General features: G+C 45.5%; 2 protein-coding genes across 2 annotated transcripts in view; both read left to right on the top strand.

Moving 5' to 3' along the window:
- The window catches only part of RSPH3 (radial spoke head 3), a 49657-nt gene that overhangs the window by 20022 nt on the left and 10357 nt on the right, over positions 1-19278 (top strand). Inside the window, exon 6 of the mRNA XM_068118191.2 lies at positions 10692-10837. Within this exon, the coding sequence (XP_067974292.2) occupies positions 10692-10837 (146 nt within the window). The remainder of the gene's footprint in view (positions 1-10691; positions 10838-19278) is intronic.
- Positions 17405-18923, top strand: LOC144891976 (uncharacterized). Its single transcript, XM_078777098.1, has 2 exons — positions 17405-17527; positions 17666-18923. The coding sequence occupies exons 1-2, from the start codon at positions 17405-17407 to the stop codon at positions 18512-18514; spliced, it is 972 nt and encodes a 323-aa protein (XP_078633224.1). The 3' UTR covers positions 18515-18923.

Genomic DNA, 19278 nt, shown 5'->3' with positions numbered 1-19278 from the left:
AGGCCCTTCGAGGGAAGCTGGGCAAAGGTGACGTTACCTGGACCGAGCAGATGGACGCGGCGTTCTCGGGCGCGAAGCTCGCCTTGGCCAACGCCACCATGCTCGCGCACCCGGCGCCCGATTCACCGATCGCCCTCACCACCGATGCCTCGGACTACGCGGTGGGCGCGGTGCACGAGCAATGGGTGCGTGGTGCTTGGCAACCGCTGGCGTTCTTCAGCCGGCAGCTTCGCCCGCCCGAACGCCGTTACAGTACCTTCGACCGCGAGTTGCTTGGGCTTCAACTGGCGGTCAGGCACTTCCGCCATCTGCTCGAGGGCCGTGCGTTCACGGCCTTCGTCGACCACAAGCCACTGGTTTTCGCGATGGGCAAGGTCGCCGAGCCGTGGTCGGCCCGGCAACAGCGTCACCTCGCGGCCGTGTCCGAGTACACGACGGACATCCTACACGTCGCGGGAAAGGACAACCCGGTGGCCGACTGCCTTTCCCGGGCCGTCGCCCACGCAGTCCACCTTGGCATCGACTATGCCCGGATGGTGGCGGACCAGGCCGCCGACCCCGGGGTCCAGGCCTTGCGGACCGCCGTCATGGGCCTCCGCGTCACCGAGGTGCCCTTCGATGGCGCGGGCACGGCCCTCGTTTGCGACGTCTCCCTCGGGCGGCCTCGCCCCATCGTGTCCGCAGGCTGGCAGCGCCAGGTTTTTGACGCCATCCACGGCCTGTCCCACCCGGGCATGAAGGCCTCTCAGAGGTTGGTCGCCGACAAGTTTGTCTGGCATGGCCTCCGGAAGGCCGTCCATGGCTGGACCAGGATGTGCCTCGCGTGCCAGCGCGCGAAGGTGCACCGGCATACCCAGGCCGCATTGGCCCCGTTTACGGTGCCGGCACGTAGATTCGACCATGTGCACGTGGACCTAGTGGGACCTCTGCCCCCCTCGCGGGGTTTCACCCATGTCCTTACCATGGTGGACCGCACCACCTGGTGGCGGGAGGCCGTGCCTTTGGCGGCAACGACGGCAGCAGACGTCGCGCAGGCGTTCATCGCCACCTGGGTCGCCCGGTTCGGCGCCCCCTCGGAAATCTCGTCCGACCGTGGCCCCCAGTTCACCTCGGAGCTCTGGGCCGCGGTCGCGCGGGGGCTCGGGGTCCAGCTGCACCGAACCACAGCCTACCACCCCCAGGCCAACGGCCTGTGCGAGCCGTTCCACCACTCGTTGAAGGCCGCGCTCCGGGCCACCCTCCGCGATGGCGGCTGGGTTGACAGGCTCCCCTGGGTCCTGCTGGGCCTCCGGACGGCGCCCAAGGAGGACCTGCGCGCATCCGCGGCGGAGTTAGTCTTTGGACAACCGCTGCGGGTGCCGGGCGAGTTCCTCCCCGACCCCACGGCACCTTGGTCCGCGGCGCAGGAGCGTTCTGCGCTGCAGGAGACCGCCCGGAGGTTCGCCCCGGTGCCGACGGCGCACCACGGGCACCCTCCTCCACACGTCGCCCCGGAGCTTCGCACCGCGGAGTACGTCTTCGTCCGGCACGACGCCCACCGGACACCACTGCGGCCCCGTACGACGGGCCTTTCCGCGTGCTGGAGACCGGGGTGAAACATTTCACCCTGGACATCGGCGGCACTCCTGACCGGGTCTTCATAGACCGCCTCAAGCCCGCCCACCTCGACGTGGACCACCCACCGCCGGTGGCTCGGCCCCCGCGTCGGGGCCGCCCCCCTGCAGGCGTACCCCCGGCACCACCCAGCACCGCAGGCACGCCGCCCCCCGGTCCGGCACCCATCCCAGGTACAGCCTGGGGCATCCCACCTGGCATCCCTGCACCCCGGACGCCGCCGGTCGCCAGAGGGCGCTTCGGCCGGGTCATCCGTTTGCCCCGCAAACTGGCCCTCCAGGTGCGTGGGAATTCTGGGGGGGGGGGGGCGCGTGTGGCGGACACGAAAGCCCACTGGCTTGGTGACATCATTCCGCGCACCAAGTGGGCGGCGGCCACGCCCGAGGGGTAGGCGTGGCCTCAGGATATACACCGGGCGCGCAGCCCGGAGCGCGCCAGTGCTACAGTGACCTCTTTGAATAAAGAACATTAAACTTACCGCATTGTCCGCTTCCTCCTTGGTAGCAAGTCGCGCGCGTAGCACCGCGTGCTTCAACGTAATGATTTATTTTCGTTCTTCCAATGGCCAACGCATCTGAGTAAGCATATAATCAAACAAGATTAATTGAAACTTAAAACACATCACAGAAACCGTGGGAAAAATGAAGGTGTAATGTGCGAGTAAAGGTTCACACTCATGCGTGCCTGGATTAGAGGTGTACAGAGTGAGTGAATAGAAGAACCACATATAGTCATTCCGTGTCAATTCACACAATAGCTCGCTAGTACCTCCCATACGACACTTCTCAGATTTGCCTGGAAAATGTTCTAAGAATACCTCTTTATGCCAAACAAAGGAATCCCAAGTTTTAGCTCAATATCTCCAATGTTTTTTGAGTTATAGCCTTTCAGAATATGGTGCCATGCCCCTTTTTGCTCTCATGAATTGCACATTTGTTTAATTACCGTTTTTGAAGACCCATATCTTCTGTTCTAATAGAAATAGAAAGCTGAAAATTGGTTTCTAAGCTAATTCTGGCTCAGACTTTCAGATTCGGGACACAGAAATTGCTTATCTCTTCTACTTTGGAGGTTGTGGACCCTCAAAATCCTTATTTTTGGTTTGGTGTTAAATTTATTTGAGATTTAAAAAAAATATTGACCCTTTTTTTAAGTTTCTTTTTTATTACAAATGTTTTTTCCTAAATATTTGGGAACTGGACTGTGCCCCAAAAGAGTGGTGGGGTCCTAAACATCATGACGGGACAAAACCACTCTTACAATTCAGAACCCATCCATTAATATTCAGGCCACCGGTTGATCCTGTGGGCACATGTTTGAGGTACTGAACGTTTAACCATCTAAAGTCTAAACTATCATATCTAATCATTCTTTTAAAGCAATTTAAAACTTTGATGATCCACCTCCTTGTGTGTGAACTGAAATGTCCAAAAAGGGTATTTTTTTTTGTCCCTATTCCACCAAAATTTTCAAAGTGCAGAAACTAGGTGAAGTATGATAAAATGACTATTGATTAACTCGGATGTACAAAACCATTCATCGTAGCTTCAGATTGATGCACATGATGAAAATAAAGTGATAAAGGAGCAATATCTTCCATAATTGTAGGGAAAAGCCATTTTAACCATTTGTAAGCTATTGTAGGTAAGTATATATGACGTCATACAGTAATCATTATTCAACCAAGACATTTGACCAATCCTGGTTTAACTCTAGACTCGAGTGTCTACCAGGCAGGCCCAGTACATTGCTTGTGATTATGACGATGAATGATGTGCCGCACACGTTCTCTATCGCTCTGACAAGCATGGGGATGTGTTTGTGAAATTAATCACACATGTGCACACCACCCTGTCCTGACCTGCAGAAAGTCGACAGATTCCATGTTGGGTGCCATTTCAACATATAATTTGTTGCATTAGTGCCCCAGAGATTAATGGACGTAGTGCCCGTCAGCACAGACTAGCTTGAACTGATGAGGACAGAATTAAGGCGCTCCTGCCGACATTTCTTTGTTCAAGAGTCATGAGTATTCAAAGTTTGAGGATTCTATATTGACGTTTCAGATTTTTGACAATTTCTGGCGACTTGTGATGTTCTGTGCATAGCAGACTTGCGTTGTTTGACAGGGATGATGCATGTACATGGACTGTAGCCAATATTGGGTCTCTGTATCAGCTGTGTTTTTCTGATATAGTGGGAAAATGTGCATGTGTTTTATAAATGTTTGAAACATTGCTTCAAATTTTGATATTTTCCACGTAGCTCTTTTTTGGTGCAATACTTAATTTCATATCTATTGTGCTGTGTGATAATCCAAAAGAGCACAAATTCCATGTGGACTCCCCACCACCATTTTATTTGTACTAGTAGTTTGATTGCAGCGTTCACAAACAGAACAAGGGTTTAATGGCCTGTTTTTCTGTAGTTGTGGATAGCATTCATACTTTTATCAAATAAAATGCATCGTGCACATCAACCTGAGTTCACGATGTGTGTGTTCAGGTGTCTAGGTTACCCTGCGCTTGCGAAGCAAAAAGCAGGGTTAGACATTCGGGTGCGTACATACGTGTCTGCATTTTAAAAACAAATATTTTCTCGGCAACCGTTGGTCCGATTGACACGAACATTTTACCATAGGAGCGCCTCTGCCTGTAGGATTTTTTTATTCACAATTAAGACGTCATAGGTCATGTGGAATGGGCGCCATCTCGGAAGACTTTGCACCTCTATATCTCCGAAACTGCTCAATGGGAAAAAAAATTTAAACAAGGCTCATTGTCAAGGGCTCCACATGGGGAATAAGTGTTGTTAACGGCGTCATTGGTGTATTAATGAATTATGACGTCATAATTCGACAGGGGAAATGCCTAGTCTGATTAGTTTTAAATTTATTGAGCATGATCTACACAACAATTATATGAGAGAATACAAATATTTGATGCCATCGCTCACGTGGTCTGGCAGCCATATTGGATTTAAAAAACGTTCAAAAACAGAAGAGTTGGCTCGCGCCAAGTTGACTGCGCAGGGTAAGTATTCTATGAATACCATCTCGTTTGAATAATGATTACTGTACCACGTCATATATACATACGTATGTACACACACTTACCTATAATATTTTATAAAGGGTTAAAATGGCTTTTTTCCTGGAATTATGGAAGACATTGCTCCTATTTCTATTAGAACAAAAGATATCGATCTTCAAAAACGCTAATAAAACAAATGCGCAATTCACGAGTGCAAAAAAGGGGTGTGGTACCATATTTTGAGGGGCTGTAACTTGAAAATGGTTGGAGATATTGAGCTGACACTTGGGATACCTATGCCAAAGCATGAAGAGATCTTTTGGATTTTTTCCAGGGAAATTTGAAAATGGTGTGTGAAATTTCCAGTTGTCTTATGGAGGGTGTGTGAAATTGAAATGGGATGACCCTATAAGTAGTGACAGAATGGAGAAGTTTGAAAGAAGTGGAAGATGGAAAGTGAAAGACGGAAATAGAACCGCACCATCCACACAGATGTGCACATCAAGAGAGTCGAAAACATGAGAAAAACGAACAATTGTGAATGAAAAAATAGAAAGAGATTGAGAAGATTTATTGATTGATCGAGTCTTTGCTTGAAGGCAGGTCTTTGGCAGAAAAGGTGATACTAAGTAGTTTGCCATTGCCTTCCCAGCAGTTAGTCAGGGCAGGAATTTGTAATTTGTTCAGGATGCCGGTGATAACTCGTCTACTCTTGGCGAAGGACACCGCTAGATCTTTAATATCCACCAACTAATGATAGTAGACGAGACACCCGGCTTAACGTGCATCCGACGTTAACGTGCCTCCGTGCTTAACGTGCATGAAACTGCCAAAATCTCGGCTCTCTGCTCACCTTCACTCTTTCATTCCCCTTTTCTCCCGCCTCTGGAACAAACTCCCTCACTCCCTTCAATCCCACTCCTCCCTCCAGGTCTTTAAAACAGCTGTTCACCACCATCTCTTATCTTCCCCCATCCAAAACCTTGATCTTTTCTACCCCCGCTAATTCAACCCAGATACATTTTTTCGAAATTCCAACTTCTTTCCTGGAAGTCCTTGCAGTGTCCATATGTTTTATACCTCTCCCACCTCCCCCCAAGCCCTCTCCCTCCTACAGTTCTCTCGATGTCCCTGCTCTCAAATGTTGTGTTTGCGTCCTTCGCCCTCTCTCCCCATCTTGTCAAGCGCTCCCCTTATTTTGTGTTTTATGTGTCGGTTTGTGTCGGTTTGACTTTTTGTGTGATTAATGTTAGCTCTTTCACGAGCCTCGATCTTGTATAGAAAACAAAAAAAAAATCCGAGGGACGGCACACACACTGATTAATCACTCTGCCTATGAAGCACCGACATGACAGTATCTATGTCTACCTATCCCTTGCTGGTGCGGTGCGGCGTGTGCACAGAGACGTCGGCTCAGTGTGCATATGATTAGCACTGTGGCTCTTGCACATCATCAAACTTTCCCTGAATCCAAGATCATGATGAGATGATTATGCCTCCGCCAATGAAGTGCCGGAGGCATTAGGTTTTCAAGTTGTCCGTCCGTCCATGATAGATTTTCGTTACCACGATAACTTGAGAACAGCTGAAGGGATCTAAGTCAAACTTGGTGCAGGTAAAGATGAACCTAGATGTTGGGGTCACGAGGTCAAAGGTCAGAGGTCATTTTTGGTTAAAAATAAATAAATAATCCTGTTACCGCAATAACTTGTGAACCAGTGATGGGATTTTGACCAAAGTTTGTACATTATGATGAAAAATATGCAACTTGAGAACAGCTGAAGTGATTTGAATTGGATCGGAGTTCATATTGGTCGACGTCGCGACACCGAAGAGTGCTGTTCTAGTTTGTTGTTTAGTTCAGTATTCTGTTAATGCAACATAATCTATGTCCGCAAAGTCAACTTAGAGGTAGAGAGAGAAAAGGATATAAAGATGGGCAGAGAAGTGCAACAAGGAGATAAAAAGGTGAAGAGATGAAAGTCAAAAGAGATGGAAATTAAGGTAGAAAACGATAGACAGTGAACATGAGGAACGAGTGAAGATTAAATAAATAATTATAAGGAGAAAAAGAATAGCAATGAAACAGAGCTACTGCATTAAAATTTTATTTGACCATCAAGAAAATGTCTTTTTGCCAAAAAAACACCATGCAATCATCATGTCATATTCATTCTTTTCTCACAGAATGGAACCGCCTGATTCACAGTGAATGGAAACAAAATGACGTACACGGCCTACGTGACCAGAATTTTCCGGTCATATCGTAACTTTGTTTATATGCAGGGACTCTAGGATAGCCGGCACTGCCCGGCTGGGTGAGCTTTTACCGGCTGTAGTTTTGGGACGTGTTGGACGTTGAAAAGCCATGGAGTTATTGGCCTCAAGGTGGTTACCTTTTGCCTGTGAGGCGGCGACAGCACTGCCTGACCCCACATCCCAATATACACTTTATGGCGGCCTTTGGTGGTCTCAAAACGGATTTCAAGGCCAATGTGTGCTAGCTTAAACCCTTGCCCAGATTCTGAAGTACCTCCACCCAAAATTTGGGGCCTCCAGGTGCTACAGTTCAGCCATGAAAGAATAACATACAGACACTTGAAGTCCTTCAACATAAAGTATAAGGACATTAATAGACTTGGAGAAGCGACCATCTGTTTATGGGATTTGAACCTGGGCTCCCCAGCATCGTGAGCTAAGTACCAAGATGGAAACAACAAATGGACAAACCTTGTGCTATTCTAGGATCTATATCTGTTCCTGTTTTCTTTCCTCCTATGGTCCCCCTCGTTTATTTTCCCCTTTTTAAACTTTATTTTCATGCAGTTACGATGGAGTAATAATGCCAATTATAAAATCTGCACGTATGGCTTTCTACAGCCCAGGTTGTGCCAATGTTCAAACCTCTCCCTGATATAATAACTGCTTTGTTTATTTCATATAACACTGCATTTGCATTTCAAAGCACATAAATAAAACATTTTGGTTTGCATCTCAGGTAACTCGTGGCGGATGGGGTGGAGCAGGGGTGTTATTTAATAACAGTGCTTGTGTCTCATCATCGCTCACACAATGTAGAAAGACTCAGATCCCTTTATTAAAATATGAAAAGATATATGTATATACTGGTGTATATAAATATAACTAGACGCCACTCAGTAGAGCGCATACTCCCGCCGTGGGTTTAATTGGAATAATACGTTTTGTTTAACATCCCCTCTCCCCAAAACAAGAAATGAAAAAGAAAGTAGGCCCTAACTGTCAGACAATTTATTTTGATATATCTCGGAATTAGAGGAGAAAAACATCATTTAAGAATAAGAATAAAAGCTTTAATGCAGTAAAACAGAAAAAATCTTTCCCAAAAATTTTTCCTAAATTATTATTTTTTATCAGGAATAATATCCTGAGCTTCACCCAAAACGAATCAATTCTTCCTTATCCCAAGGGCAATCACCCCACCAACTTTCATCCAAATCCGTTCAGAACTTTTCCAGATATCTTGTTCACGAACAGTCGAACATACGAACACACACACACACACACACACACACACACACGAACACACACACACATGGACGGATACGATCGAATGCGTTACTCCCTGGTGGGAGTAATAAACCTGAAAATCGCAGAGCCAGAACCAGAATTATTTATTTGGTATGGGAAGCCCATGTGAGGTTTCTTCTTCTTCAGCCTCTCACAACCCTGGGTGAATATGCGATCTTTTTAAAAAAAGTTGGAATTTTGCCAAATCTGTTTTATTCGTTTGTTAATATACCTCAGCCATTGACAAATCTGGAACTAAGTCTTTATAAGTTCATCAAATACTGACACCGCGAATGACATTCGCTGAGCTAAATGTTGATATCTCTTCTGAGGTAAAAACAAAACAAAACAAAAAAACAGTTTTAAAGCATTATACGTATCAAACGATACATTTTATGAAACGGGGAAACCTAATACACACTTTGGTGATTTAAAAATGACAGAACTTGTCTTTATTAGAAAAAAAAATGAACATTGAAGACGACGCTGCTAAAAAAAATACACCGCTCTAACGCATAACCACGAGTTTAAACTACATTTACAAGAAATATGAAAACTATTTTCATATCACAATGTTAAATATAGAATATATAGAAGATAATGTTAAAAACAAGTACAAAAAGTTTTAATTAAAACAAAAGCCGCGTCGATGTTATACAATGCCTAGATGCAGCTGTGCCTATAACGTCGATGTTACAGGCACAGGACATTCCTATTGATTCGATTACTTGATGTTATTTTTGTGCAAAGTGAAAATATATCTCGGCAATTTCCCGTGTGTGGCGACGAATTTTTAATATATCTTGGCATTTTCCAGTCTGTTATTTCAGGCGGTGTATGACTGACCATGCTGCGATGTAAAAAAAAATATATCTCGGCAATTTCCCGTATGTGGCGACACGTGAACGAAGCTATGCTCCTCTCTCCACATTATTGTGATGACGTATAAATTAAATATTTCATCGTGACGATTGTCATCAAATGGACGAATTTTTAATATATCTCGGCATTTTCCCGTCTGTTATTTTGGGCGGTGTATCACTGAGCATGCCGCGATTTAAACAAAATATATATATCTCGGCATTTTCCCGTCTCTTATTTCGGGCGGTGTATGACTGAGCATGCCGCGATTAAAAAAAAATAATATCTCAATGGACTTGAAGTTACAGGCCTTTGAGAATTCATTTCGTTCTATAAAGGGCAACTTTCATCGGATTTTCTTCCCGTTTTTTTTCAACCGAGTCTAAAACTATGTTAGCGACTGTGAAAAATGAAATGATATGTCGAATTTGATTTGAAATAAAACTGTGTGAGAGAGGAAGACACCACAGGCCTACAAAACAGGCCTCAAAGCTATGCGAGTTAATAAAATGGTGGATATTTGTTTATATGAAGGCTCTCCCAGAATGGGTGGAGCTATGGTTCCCAGAATGGGTGGAGCTTTGAGGTTTTGTCTTCTCTGCAAGAACAAGAAGAAGAAGAAGAAGAAGAACAACAACAGCAGAGGGCACTCTATGAGCAGCGTCTGCGACGCGGCTAAAAATGAGCCCTATCTTCCAATGGTAAAAAAATCCTTCAAAAAATTCCTGGATCGGGAATAATATCCTGAACTTCCCCAAAAACTAATCAATTCTTCCTTATCCCAAGGGCAATCACCCCACCAACTTTCATCCAAATCCGTTCAGAACCTTTCCAGATATCTTGTTCACAAACACACGAACACACAAACACACACACACACACACACACACACACACGGACACGAGTGAATGCATTACTCCTTGGCGGGAGTAATAGTTAATTAATCGAACCCCATAACTTGATGAGGCAGCAGGGCACAGATCGAGTCCCATCAAGCGCTTGCTGCATGCTGCATGCACTGCACGACCTGCCAGCAACAAATGTCGCCTGCCACGCTGACACATTGTCTCTGCCCTGCTCACAGCAATTAGGAGGTTTGCAGTCAGGAACATTAAATTTAACCAAAGGAGCACACTCACCTTATGGCATGATGCTGACGTCATGTGCATAAATGATACCAACACATCACCTCCAAACTAGGAGGCATCCATGTGGTACTCAAGTCTTTACAGACTGAGATGAAAGCCTTTGTCTATTTGTGACCATAGAGCTCGTATAACAAAACAAACAGATGTAGACATAAATATGAAGTAGACTTTGATTTTGATCTCCTAATCGATCTGCATATGTAGTTTTGTTTGCGAAGCACAGATTCTTGAATGATTTCTAAGTACTTTTTCTGCGCAGGTACAAATGGTACTGTGTTTTGGCAATTTATTTTCTGTATGTTTAATATCCTGTAAGGACATGCAGTGCTTGCACCTGAGACGTGATTCACCTGTTTTTGTGATTTTCGTAAGACAGGAATTGATGCTGATATGATATGTACAATGTGCAGATTCCTTTCAAAACAAGGCCCTTAACCTATCCCGAGGGTAAACATAACCATTGCTTGTGATTACCTGTGATTGGCAGATGTGTACCTCGAGGCTTTAGGAGAGGTGGTTCATGAGAAAGACGTGCAGTGTCAGACAGACCTGTTCTTGGACCGCCCCGCTACGCCACTCTTTATTCCGGCCAAGTCGGGCATTGATGCCGGCACAGAGATCCTTCCCGGGGAGGTATTGTGTTCATTTCAGCAAATAAATCCCCTTTGTGTTTGGTTATTCGCTATAATGATCATCTTATTATGGTTACTATTATTATTGTTGTTGTACACTGCTCCTTTCCTATTCTATCTCCAGGTGATGCATGACGTCATCGCCAGGCACCGAAGGGGCCCGGCGATGACGCGCACCAAAAGGGAATATTCAGTTTTCACTCCGGTTGTTTTCTTGTTACATGCTAAAATCGAAGATTTTTCCAAGTATATTGGTTGGTCTTGTTTTCTTCTTGGCAAAAAAAGATTTTTTTTTTGACAAGTATGTTGATCACTCCGGTTTGTGTGTTTGTGTCTGTGTCTGTCCGCTCACTTATACTTGCCTACAGGTCACAATTTTAAACCAATCTTCACGAAACTTCACCAAATGGTAGAGTTCGTGGTCCGACAAAATCCTATATATTTTTGAGGTCAAAAGGCCAACAAAAAGGACTTGGTTATGACTAACTTCCCTGAAAATGTCTGCTGCTCTTCTTCTGCTCCAATCGGTTCTTCTGATCATGTCCTTGTTAAAGTGGACATCTCTCTGGCTATTCTCAGAGAGCCTCCTCAGCGTCGACGAGTCTGGCATTTCACTCACGCCAACTGGCACGGTCTTCAAGCAGCCATCAATCATCTGGACTGGTCTCCCATCTCTACCGCCTCTGACATCAACTCATCCTGGGAATTCTTCCAAAGTAAATTGCTCTCTCTCATGCACAGATTTATCCCATCTCGTCTTCAGTTGTCATACCCTTCCTCCCGTCCATGGTACACGGAATCTTGTGGTGAGGCTGTTGCCCAGAAACAACTTGCTTTCGTCTCCTGGAAAACAAATCCAACGGAAGAAAATCTCATTTCCTTTCACAAAGCCCGAAACAAGTGTGTGTCCACACTCAGGAGAGCCAGGAACCAATATCTCTCCGTTCTCAAGACCGAACTCACTTATCTGTCTCCCTCTTACAAATCCTGGTGGCGTCTGGTCAAATCTGTTTCTGGTGTTTGTTCCCCCTCCATCCCCTCCCTCACCTCAAACGGCTACACGGCTGACTCCGCACGTGAAAAAGCTGAATGCCTCAACTCTGTGTTTGCCTCTAAATCTTGTGTCCAACTCCATCCCTCTCTGTACCCACCGTACCCAGTCGTACCCAGCTGCTCCTGGACTCTGTGTCCTTTCCTCCTGACAAGGTGGAAAAGTTTCTGTCAACCCTCGACTCTGATTCTGCAACTGGACCTGACGGCATCAGCCCATGGGTCCTAAAATCCTGTTCTTCCGCTCTTTCACTCCCTCTCTCTGTTCTCTTCACCCTCTCTTTTGCTCAAGGTCATCTGCAATCTGCTTGGAAATCAGCCAACATCACCGCTTTGCACAAAAAAGGTGCAAAAACAGATCCTAGCAACTACAGACCATTCAGCCTTCTCCCAATTATCAGCAAAGTCATGGAATTCCATCATTGCTTCAGATATGAAATCTTTCCTCTTCTCCAATGGCTTGATCTCTGATCATCAATTTGGTTTCAGACCTGGTCACTCTACTCTGGACATGCTGCTTCTGCTTTCTCAGCAATGGATGGAGGTCCTCAATGCCAAACAGGAAATTAGAGCTGTCTCCCTTGACATATCACGTGCCTTCGATACTGTCTGGTACCCCGCTCTGCTCACCAAACTCTCCTTTGGTATCCATGGAAATCTCCACGCATGGCTGGCGGACTTCCTCTCTAGTCGTAGTCAACGTGTGGGCCTGAATGGGTTTCTCTCATCTCCTCTTCCTGTTCAGGCTGGAGTTCCCCAAGGCAGTGTTCTGGGCCCTGTGCTTTTTCTGGTCTTCATCAATGATCTCTCCGACTCTCTTGAAAATCCTCTCTATCTCTTTGCTGATGACTCTACTCTCTGTCGCTCCATTCCTCATCCCTCAGATCGGCAGTCTGCAGCCTCCTCACCCTCTGCAGACCTGGACAAAATCACAGACTGGGCAAACAAGTGGGACATGTCTTTCAATCCTGACAAATGTCACACTCTATCGATGTCTCTCCGAAAAGACAGTCTGGACAACCCTCCCATTCACTTTCTGAATAATCCTCTCCAAGAAGTTCTGTCACTCAAGCTTTTGGGTCTCACTATCTGCCATGATCTTTCCTGGGAAAACCACATTTCAAATCTGGCCTCCAAAGCCAGTCGCCGACTGGGCATCCTCCGTCGTGCGAAGTCCTTCCTTGACACACCTGAGCTCCTCAACACATACAAGCCTTTCATCCGCAGCTCAATGGAATACTGCTCTCCCCTCTGGGCTGGTGCTCCTGCCTCACACCTAGCTCGTCTTCACGCTGTTGAAACCAAAGCGTTCAGAATCATTGGAATCTCCCCTGATGAAGCTAACTCCAAGGGCCTTTCACTCACTCACCACAGGCAGGTTGGTGGTCTTTCCGTCTTCTACCGACTCCTCTATGGCCTTGCCCCCCCCCCCCTAGCTCTCTCTGGGCTCTGTCCCCCAAATATTCCTACAGGTCGCACAAAATCTGCCTGCAACCGTCTTATGGTTAAACTGCCAAAATCAAGACTCTCTGCTCACCTTCACTCCTTCATTCCTCTTTTCTCCCGCCTCTGGAACAAACTCCCTCACTCTCTTCAATCCCACTCCACCCTCCAGGTCTTTAAAACAGCTGTTCACCACCATCTCTTATCTTCCCCCATCCAAAACCTTGATCTTTTCTACCCCCGCTAATTTCACCCCAAATCCACTTTTTTGAAATACCAACTTCTATCCTGGAAGTCCTTGGTGTCCTTGTGTTTTATACTTCTCCCACCCCACCCCCCTCTTCCCACGCCTCCTCCCCCCAAGCCCTCTCCCTCCCACACATCTCCCTTCTCTCAAAAGTTGTGTTTGTGTGCTGCCCCTTCTCTCCCCATCTTGTCTTCCGCTCCCTCTTTTTATATATTTTGTTTGTCTGGTTGATTTGTTTGTGAAATAAATGTTAGCTCTTTCACGAGCCTCGATTCAGTATACAAAAAAAATAAAAAATAAAAAAAACAGGCCAAAGGTCAACCACTTTTCTTAATTTTCTAAAATCCTCAATTTTCATCCGATTGACTTGAAATTTGAATAGGATTAGCATATCACTTAACTGAATTCAACCACCAATAGTCTAGTAGGAAGACTAGGTCCCCCTGCACCCCCTGGAGATATACTTCTAATCAGTGTTTCTAGATTGGAAAAAATGTGTAGAAAATGACTAGCTATGGCCCCAAGCTGAAAAAATGTCCCACATACCATTTTTATGCAAATTACTGCTGCCATTATCAAAAAAACGATTTTTGACATATCTCAGCCAATATTGCAGATAATTGAAAAATGAAGGTGTCTAGACCCATGTTTTGAAGGGCATAGATCATGATAGAACTATTCATAACATGATTACATGTGTCTATGGTATACTAGTATGCATATTAATGCTGTAATTACAAAATAATCAGTTTTACAAATGATAAGGATACGTTAATACTGCAGATAACTTAACATGGTACATAAGGGGTCTAAACCCAGGTATTTTCAAGGTTAAATGTCAACAAGATGCTCCTGAGTCTTGCATAGGGGCGGGACATTGGCAGTAACATTGGTACCACTCAACTTTTCTTCCCACCATTGACTTTGTATTGCGAGAGATTTTCACTTGCTTATTTAAAGGTTTCTCACCCAGCCCACGTAAAATCTACCAACTCCTGCTGTTAACTCCCAAACATATTTTTTTATGTTATCCAATCACAGTGCAGAAATGACAGACTAGAGATCCAAATTAGTGCTGCTATAGCTGCCATTTTACATTTCCATCCATGTAACATGCGCGCTCGCGCGCTCGTATCAATTGGTAATGTCGCGCGCTCGTATCAATTGGTAACGTTGATGTTATTGAATACCTCAGTTGAAAGTTCAGTCTTCCATTCCATCTGTGTGTTGTTCTTGGTATTCATCCTCCAATCTAGCCAGGTAAGATGCTAACTATAATGTTACTCACACTCTTGACTTCAGTTTCTGCATGAAATCATAAACAGGCAGAATAACAGCTGAGCCAGCTAGCACCATGTTAGCTAACGTTAAAGCTAGCCTCATCTATGTACAGTATGTTCCTAATGTCGGTGTAACTTAAACTTTTGTTAATGCCAAACATGAGACATATCTGTTGACTTCTGTATATGAATTGAACCAGAAAGAGGCACGACAGCTGAGCTAGCTACAGTAACTTAGCACAATGTTTCATTGGCCTAGATAGCTAACGTTAGTGTGGAAGAATTTAGATGTTTTAGCTATTAGCACTTTTGATGCCACTAAACATGGTTTAGTCAGCTAAAAAGTACCCTAGTGTAGAACATGACTCAGAACCTCTGTTACCTCACTGAAAACTCAGAGCCTCCTTTCACAGGCACTTTTAACATCATTCGTGATTTCTTATTTGTCATTTAACAGTGATGGTAGACATCGACAGCAAGCATGCCCAAAAGAAAACGGAGTGTAGAACCTGCAGCCCAAAGCTCTCCTCCTACATGCATCCTTCATGTACCATCCATGTCTGATCATGGGGATTTCACGCCCCTCCGTAAAATTAAAGGATCTGCTTCAGAAAAACTGCAACTGCTTCAAAAGATCCGGGATAGACGTCTCAACCAACCGCATGACTCCCCATGTCGTATGCAATCAGTATGTGATCAGATCCCGGCAACTCTTCCTGATGACCTAGAAAGAGTAGGATATCACAGCAAGTGTTATAAGCACTTTGTCCGCCACTTTCATCGTCTGGGAGATGATACAGAACCAGGGCCATCAACCTCATCATGGCATCACTCTCCTCGTAAACCAGGAGGTTCTGCTGAACCCATCTTCCCGCCAGAGTGTATATTTTGTGAGAAAGTTGAGACCAAAGATGCTCATCGCAATACTGAGAGGCCTACAACCTTCCCATCCTTTAAAAACAAAGAAAATGCATGGGAGCAAATCGAAACACGGGCTGAGAAAATGGGTCTCTATCGACTCCATCGAAAGGTGAAAAACAAAGACCTCTTTGCATGTGAGGCCAAACACCATCCGTCATGTTTTAAAGCTTTCCGCACAGCATTCTACAACTATGAGCGTGCGATTCACAGAGCCGAAGCACCAAAGGAGCAGGCTTGCATGTCAGCCGCCCATGAAAAGGCATTCAACTCAGTACTGGAACACATTCAAACCCAGGTCATCCAGCAGAATAAAGTTCTACAGCTTTCTTCCTTGCGCTTGCTCTATGTCGAGGAACTGAAACTGAATGGATATGAGAACTCAAATTATCGGTCAGAGAAACTACTGAAACGCCTACAGAATGACCCAATCAAGGAGCATATCCACTTCACGAAGGTTGATCATGACAAATGTGATGTCATTTCTTTCTGGCTTGTGCACAGCTCAAACATAACAGTTTCCAATGCTCTCGCATGAGCATTCACACTCGGAAGCACAAACAAGAACCAAAATGTTGCCCTCCAACTTCGCCAGGGTATTCTACAGGCTTTCAGAGAGTGTAAAGACCAACCATGGCCACCAACAGCTGAAGACATGGAGCTCAATCCTGAAGACATCCTACCTCCAGACCTTGTCCGCTTTCTCAGCGTGCTAATGACTGGCAAGGAGGGCATCGAGACAGAAAAGGTGAAGCGTCTGGTCTTCTCCATTGGACAAGATCTGTGCCGTGCAGTGTCAGATGGAAAATGGAAGTTACCAAAGCACATTCTCCTCTGTGTGACTGTAAGGCACCTGTTCCGAAGCAAACAGCTCACCACAATACTACACAGGCTTGGACACTCTGAGAGCTACGATTTCGCCTTGGAGTTGGAAACTGCTCTCGCCAAGGTCCTGGATGAAGTCTCAACTTATCGTACACCACAAATTGTGATAGGAGAGGGCAACCTTGTATTCCACTGTGAGTGGGACAACTTGAATAAAACCACTACCAGTGTGCACGGCAGCAACATTGTAAACAGTGCTGGAGGAATCATGGTGCAGGAGGTCAAGCCCGGGTTCGAGAGCAGCAAGGACCGAATGCTACCTACCATCAATAGGTCACAACAGCGTAGCCTGAAGGTCGACACACCAAAAACTCTCCCACCCTTGCACTTTACTCGCGTTGGCCCGAAGTTCCCTGAAGGCTCATCATTCACACCGCCAGCAGAGAATGACACAGTCTATGCCATTACGATGCAAGAGTACTACATCTGGCTCTTCATCAGATACATCGGAAGCTGTGGCCTGCAGCCTGTGCCTGGGCTAGGGGGTTTCACCTCTGCAACTGGTTCTCCCCCACCCAGCAAATCAACAGTCGACTACTGCACGCCTATCCACCAACCGATCACAGACAACGCAGTTGTTCGTGAGCTACTGAAGCGTTCCGAGGCAGCAACTGCTGAGGTGGGTCAGAGATGGGTCCTGAATACATTTGATCTGGGTGTCTGCATGAAAGCCCTTCCCATCATCTGGCGCTGGCCAAATGAATTTGCTAGTCATGTAGTAACGATTGGACCCTTCCACACATCCATGAACTACATCGGGATGCTCACTGGACACAAGATGCGTGGTTCTGGATATGCAGAGATTCTCTTTGAGGCTGTGCTGATCGTGGAGGGGAAGGCCCACCAACTTGCCTCAACGAATGGCAAGGTAAAATTGAAAGCCCTTCGTGAATGGCGATTCAATTTGTAATTTTTCCTGAAAAAAAGGTGATTACCTGTGATGTTTGTCTAGATCTGAAACTGGCAGTGACTGGTGATTGAAATGCGGTGCCTTTTTGTGTTTCAGGTCGAGGTACGTGAACTCCCCACGATCTACAGCAACCAGGAAGAGACTGATACCAGGGTGGTTCTGTACCTCCATCATGCTGCTACCATCGGATACAAGAACGCTGTAGTCAGAACACCGGACACAGACATCCTCCTGATCCTGCTCCACCATGCCCACAACATCAAGCTGACGGTGTACCTGGATACAGGGTCAGGGAAGCATCGCCAACTTGTCAACGTCTCTGAGCTGGCAGAATCCCTGGGAGAGGACTACTGTGCCACTCTCCTGGGGTACTATGTGTTCAGCGGAGAAGACTGCACCAGTGCCTTCAAAGGGAAGGGAAAAGTCGGGCCCTTGAAAAAGCTGGAGAAGAATCCCAGGTTTCACAGGGCATTCGGTGAACTGGGTGACAACTGGGATGCCAACCCTGAGGTGGAGAGGCAGTTAGAAAAATTCACCTGTGTGATGTACGGCCAGAGTCGCGAGTCATCAGTGGACATTGTCCGTGCCAAGCTGCTACGAAAAATGGTGGGAGAGGACAAGACCCTCACATCCAAGTCCAAGGTTGATCTGGCTCGCCTTCCTCCATGCCAGTCTGCCCTGAAGCCGCACATCCAGCGTGTGAACCACCGCGTAGCATTGTACAAAAGAGCCGATCAACCTATCATCGAAAAGCCAAAACCTTATGAGGAGCAAGGATGGATAAGGACTGATGAAGGACTGTTGAAACCAATGTGGTCCAGTGGTCCCATCCTACCAACCTCACTGGTGGATCTTCTGAACACAGGAGAGCACGAAGAGGAGGAGGAAGAGGAAGGAGAAGAAGAGTTTGACTCTGACGATTTCGATGAAAATGATGATGACTGACTCAGTGTAGAATCACTAATGCTAATGATGTTTATCTAAAACAAGCAAGAGAAGAGTGGTCACATTGAGTGCTAGGACTATTTTGACAGTTGTAATATTTAGAAAAATAAAACTTTGTGTTAACGTCTGTGTAGACGGACCTTAATATGAGTCTATTATTTCGTAAAACTGTGATTATTTTGTAAATAAAGCACTAATTAGCATACTAGTATACCATAGACACATGTAATCATGTTATGAATAGTTCTATCATGATCTATGCCCTTCAAAACATGGGTCTAGACACCTTCATTTTTCAATTATCTGCAATATTGGCTGAGATATGTCAAAAATCGTTTTTTTGATAATGGCAGCAGTAATTTGCATAAAAATGGTATGTGGGACATTTTTTCAGCTTGGGGCCATAGCTAGTCATTTTCTACACATTTTGTCCAATCTAGAAACACTGATTAGAAGTATATCTCCGGGGGGTGCAGGGGGACCTAGTCTTCCTACTAGACTACAACTATTTTTGAGATCAACATAGGTCACAATGTCAACATAGGCCAAAGGTCATACACTTTTTTCAAATTTCTAATATCCTCAATTTTCATCTGATTGAATTGAAATTTGAATATGATTTTCATATCAGCTAAATGAATTCAACCACCAACTATTTTTGAGATCAGCATAGGCAAAAAGGTCAACATAGGCCAAAGGTCAACAACCATTTCAAATTTCTAAAATCTTCAATTTTCAGCCGATTGACTTTAAATTTGAATAGG

Source organism: Myxine glutinosa, chromosome 5 (genome assembly GCF_964187855.1).
Source record: "Myxine glutinosa chromosome 5, kmMyxGlut1.1, whole genome shotgun sequence".
In the NCBI taxonomy this organism is placed as follows: Eukaryota; Metazoa; Chordata; class Myxini; order Myxiniformes; family Myxinidae; genus Myxine; species Myxine glutinosa.
The sequence above is the reverse complement of the archived record's forward strand: the minus strand, read 5'-3'. Positions and strand labels throughout refer to the sequence as shown.

Coding starts and splice junctions, on each gene's coding strand:
- LOC144891976 (XM_078777098.1), top strand. CDS start 17,405: ATGAACTACATCGGGATGCTCACTGGACACAAGATGCGTGGTTCTGGA. Junction 17,528..17,665: donor TTGCCTCAACGAATGGCAAG/GTAAAATTGAAA, acceptor TTTGTGTTTCAG/GTCGAGGTACGTGAACTCCC.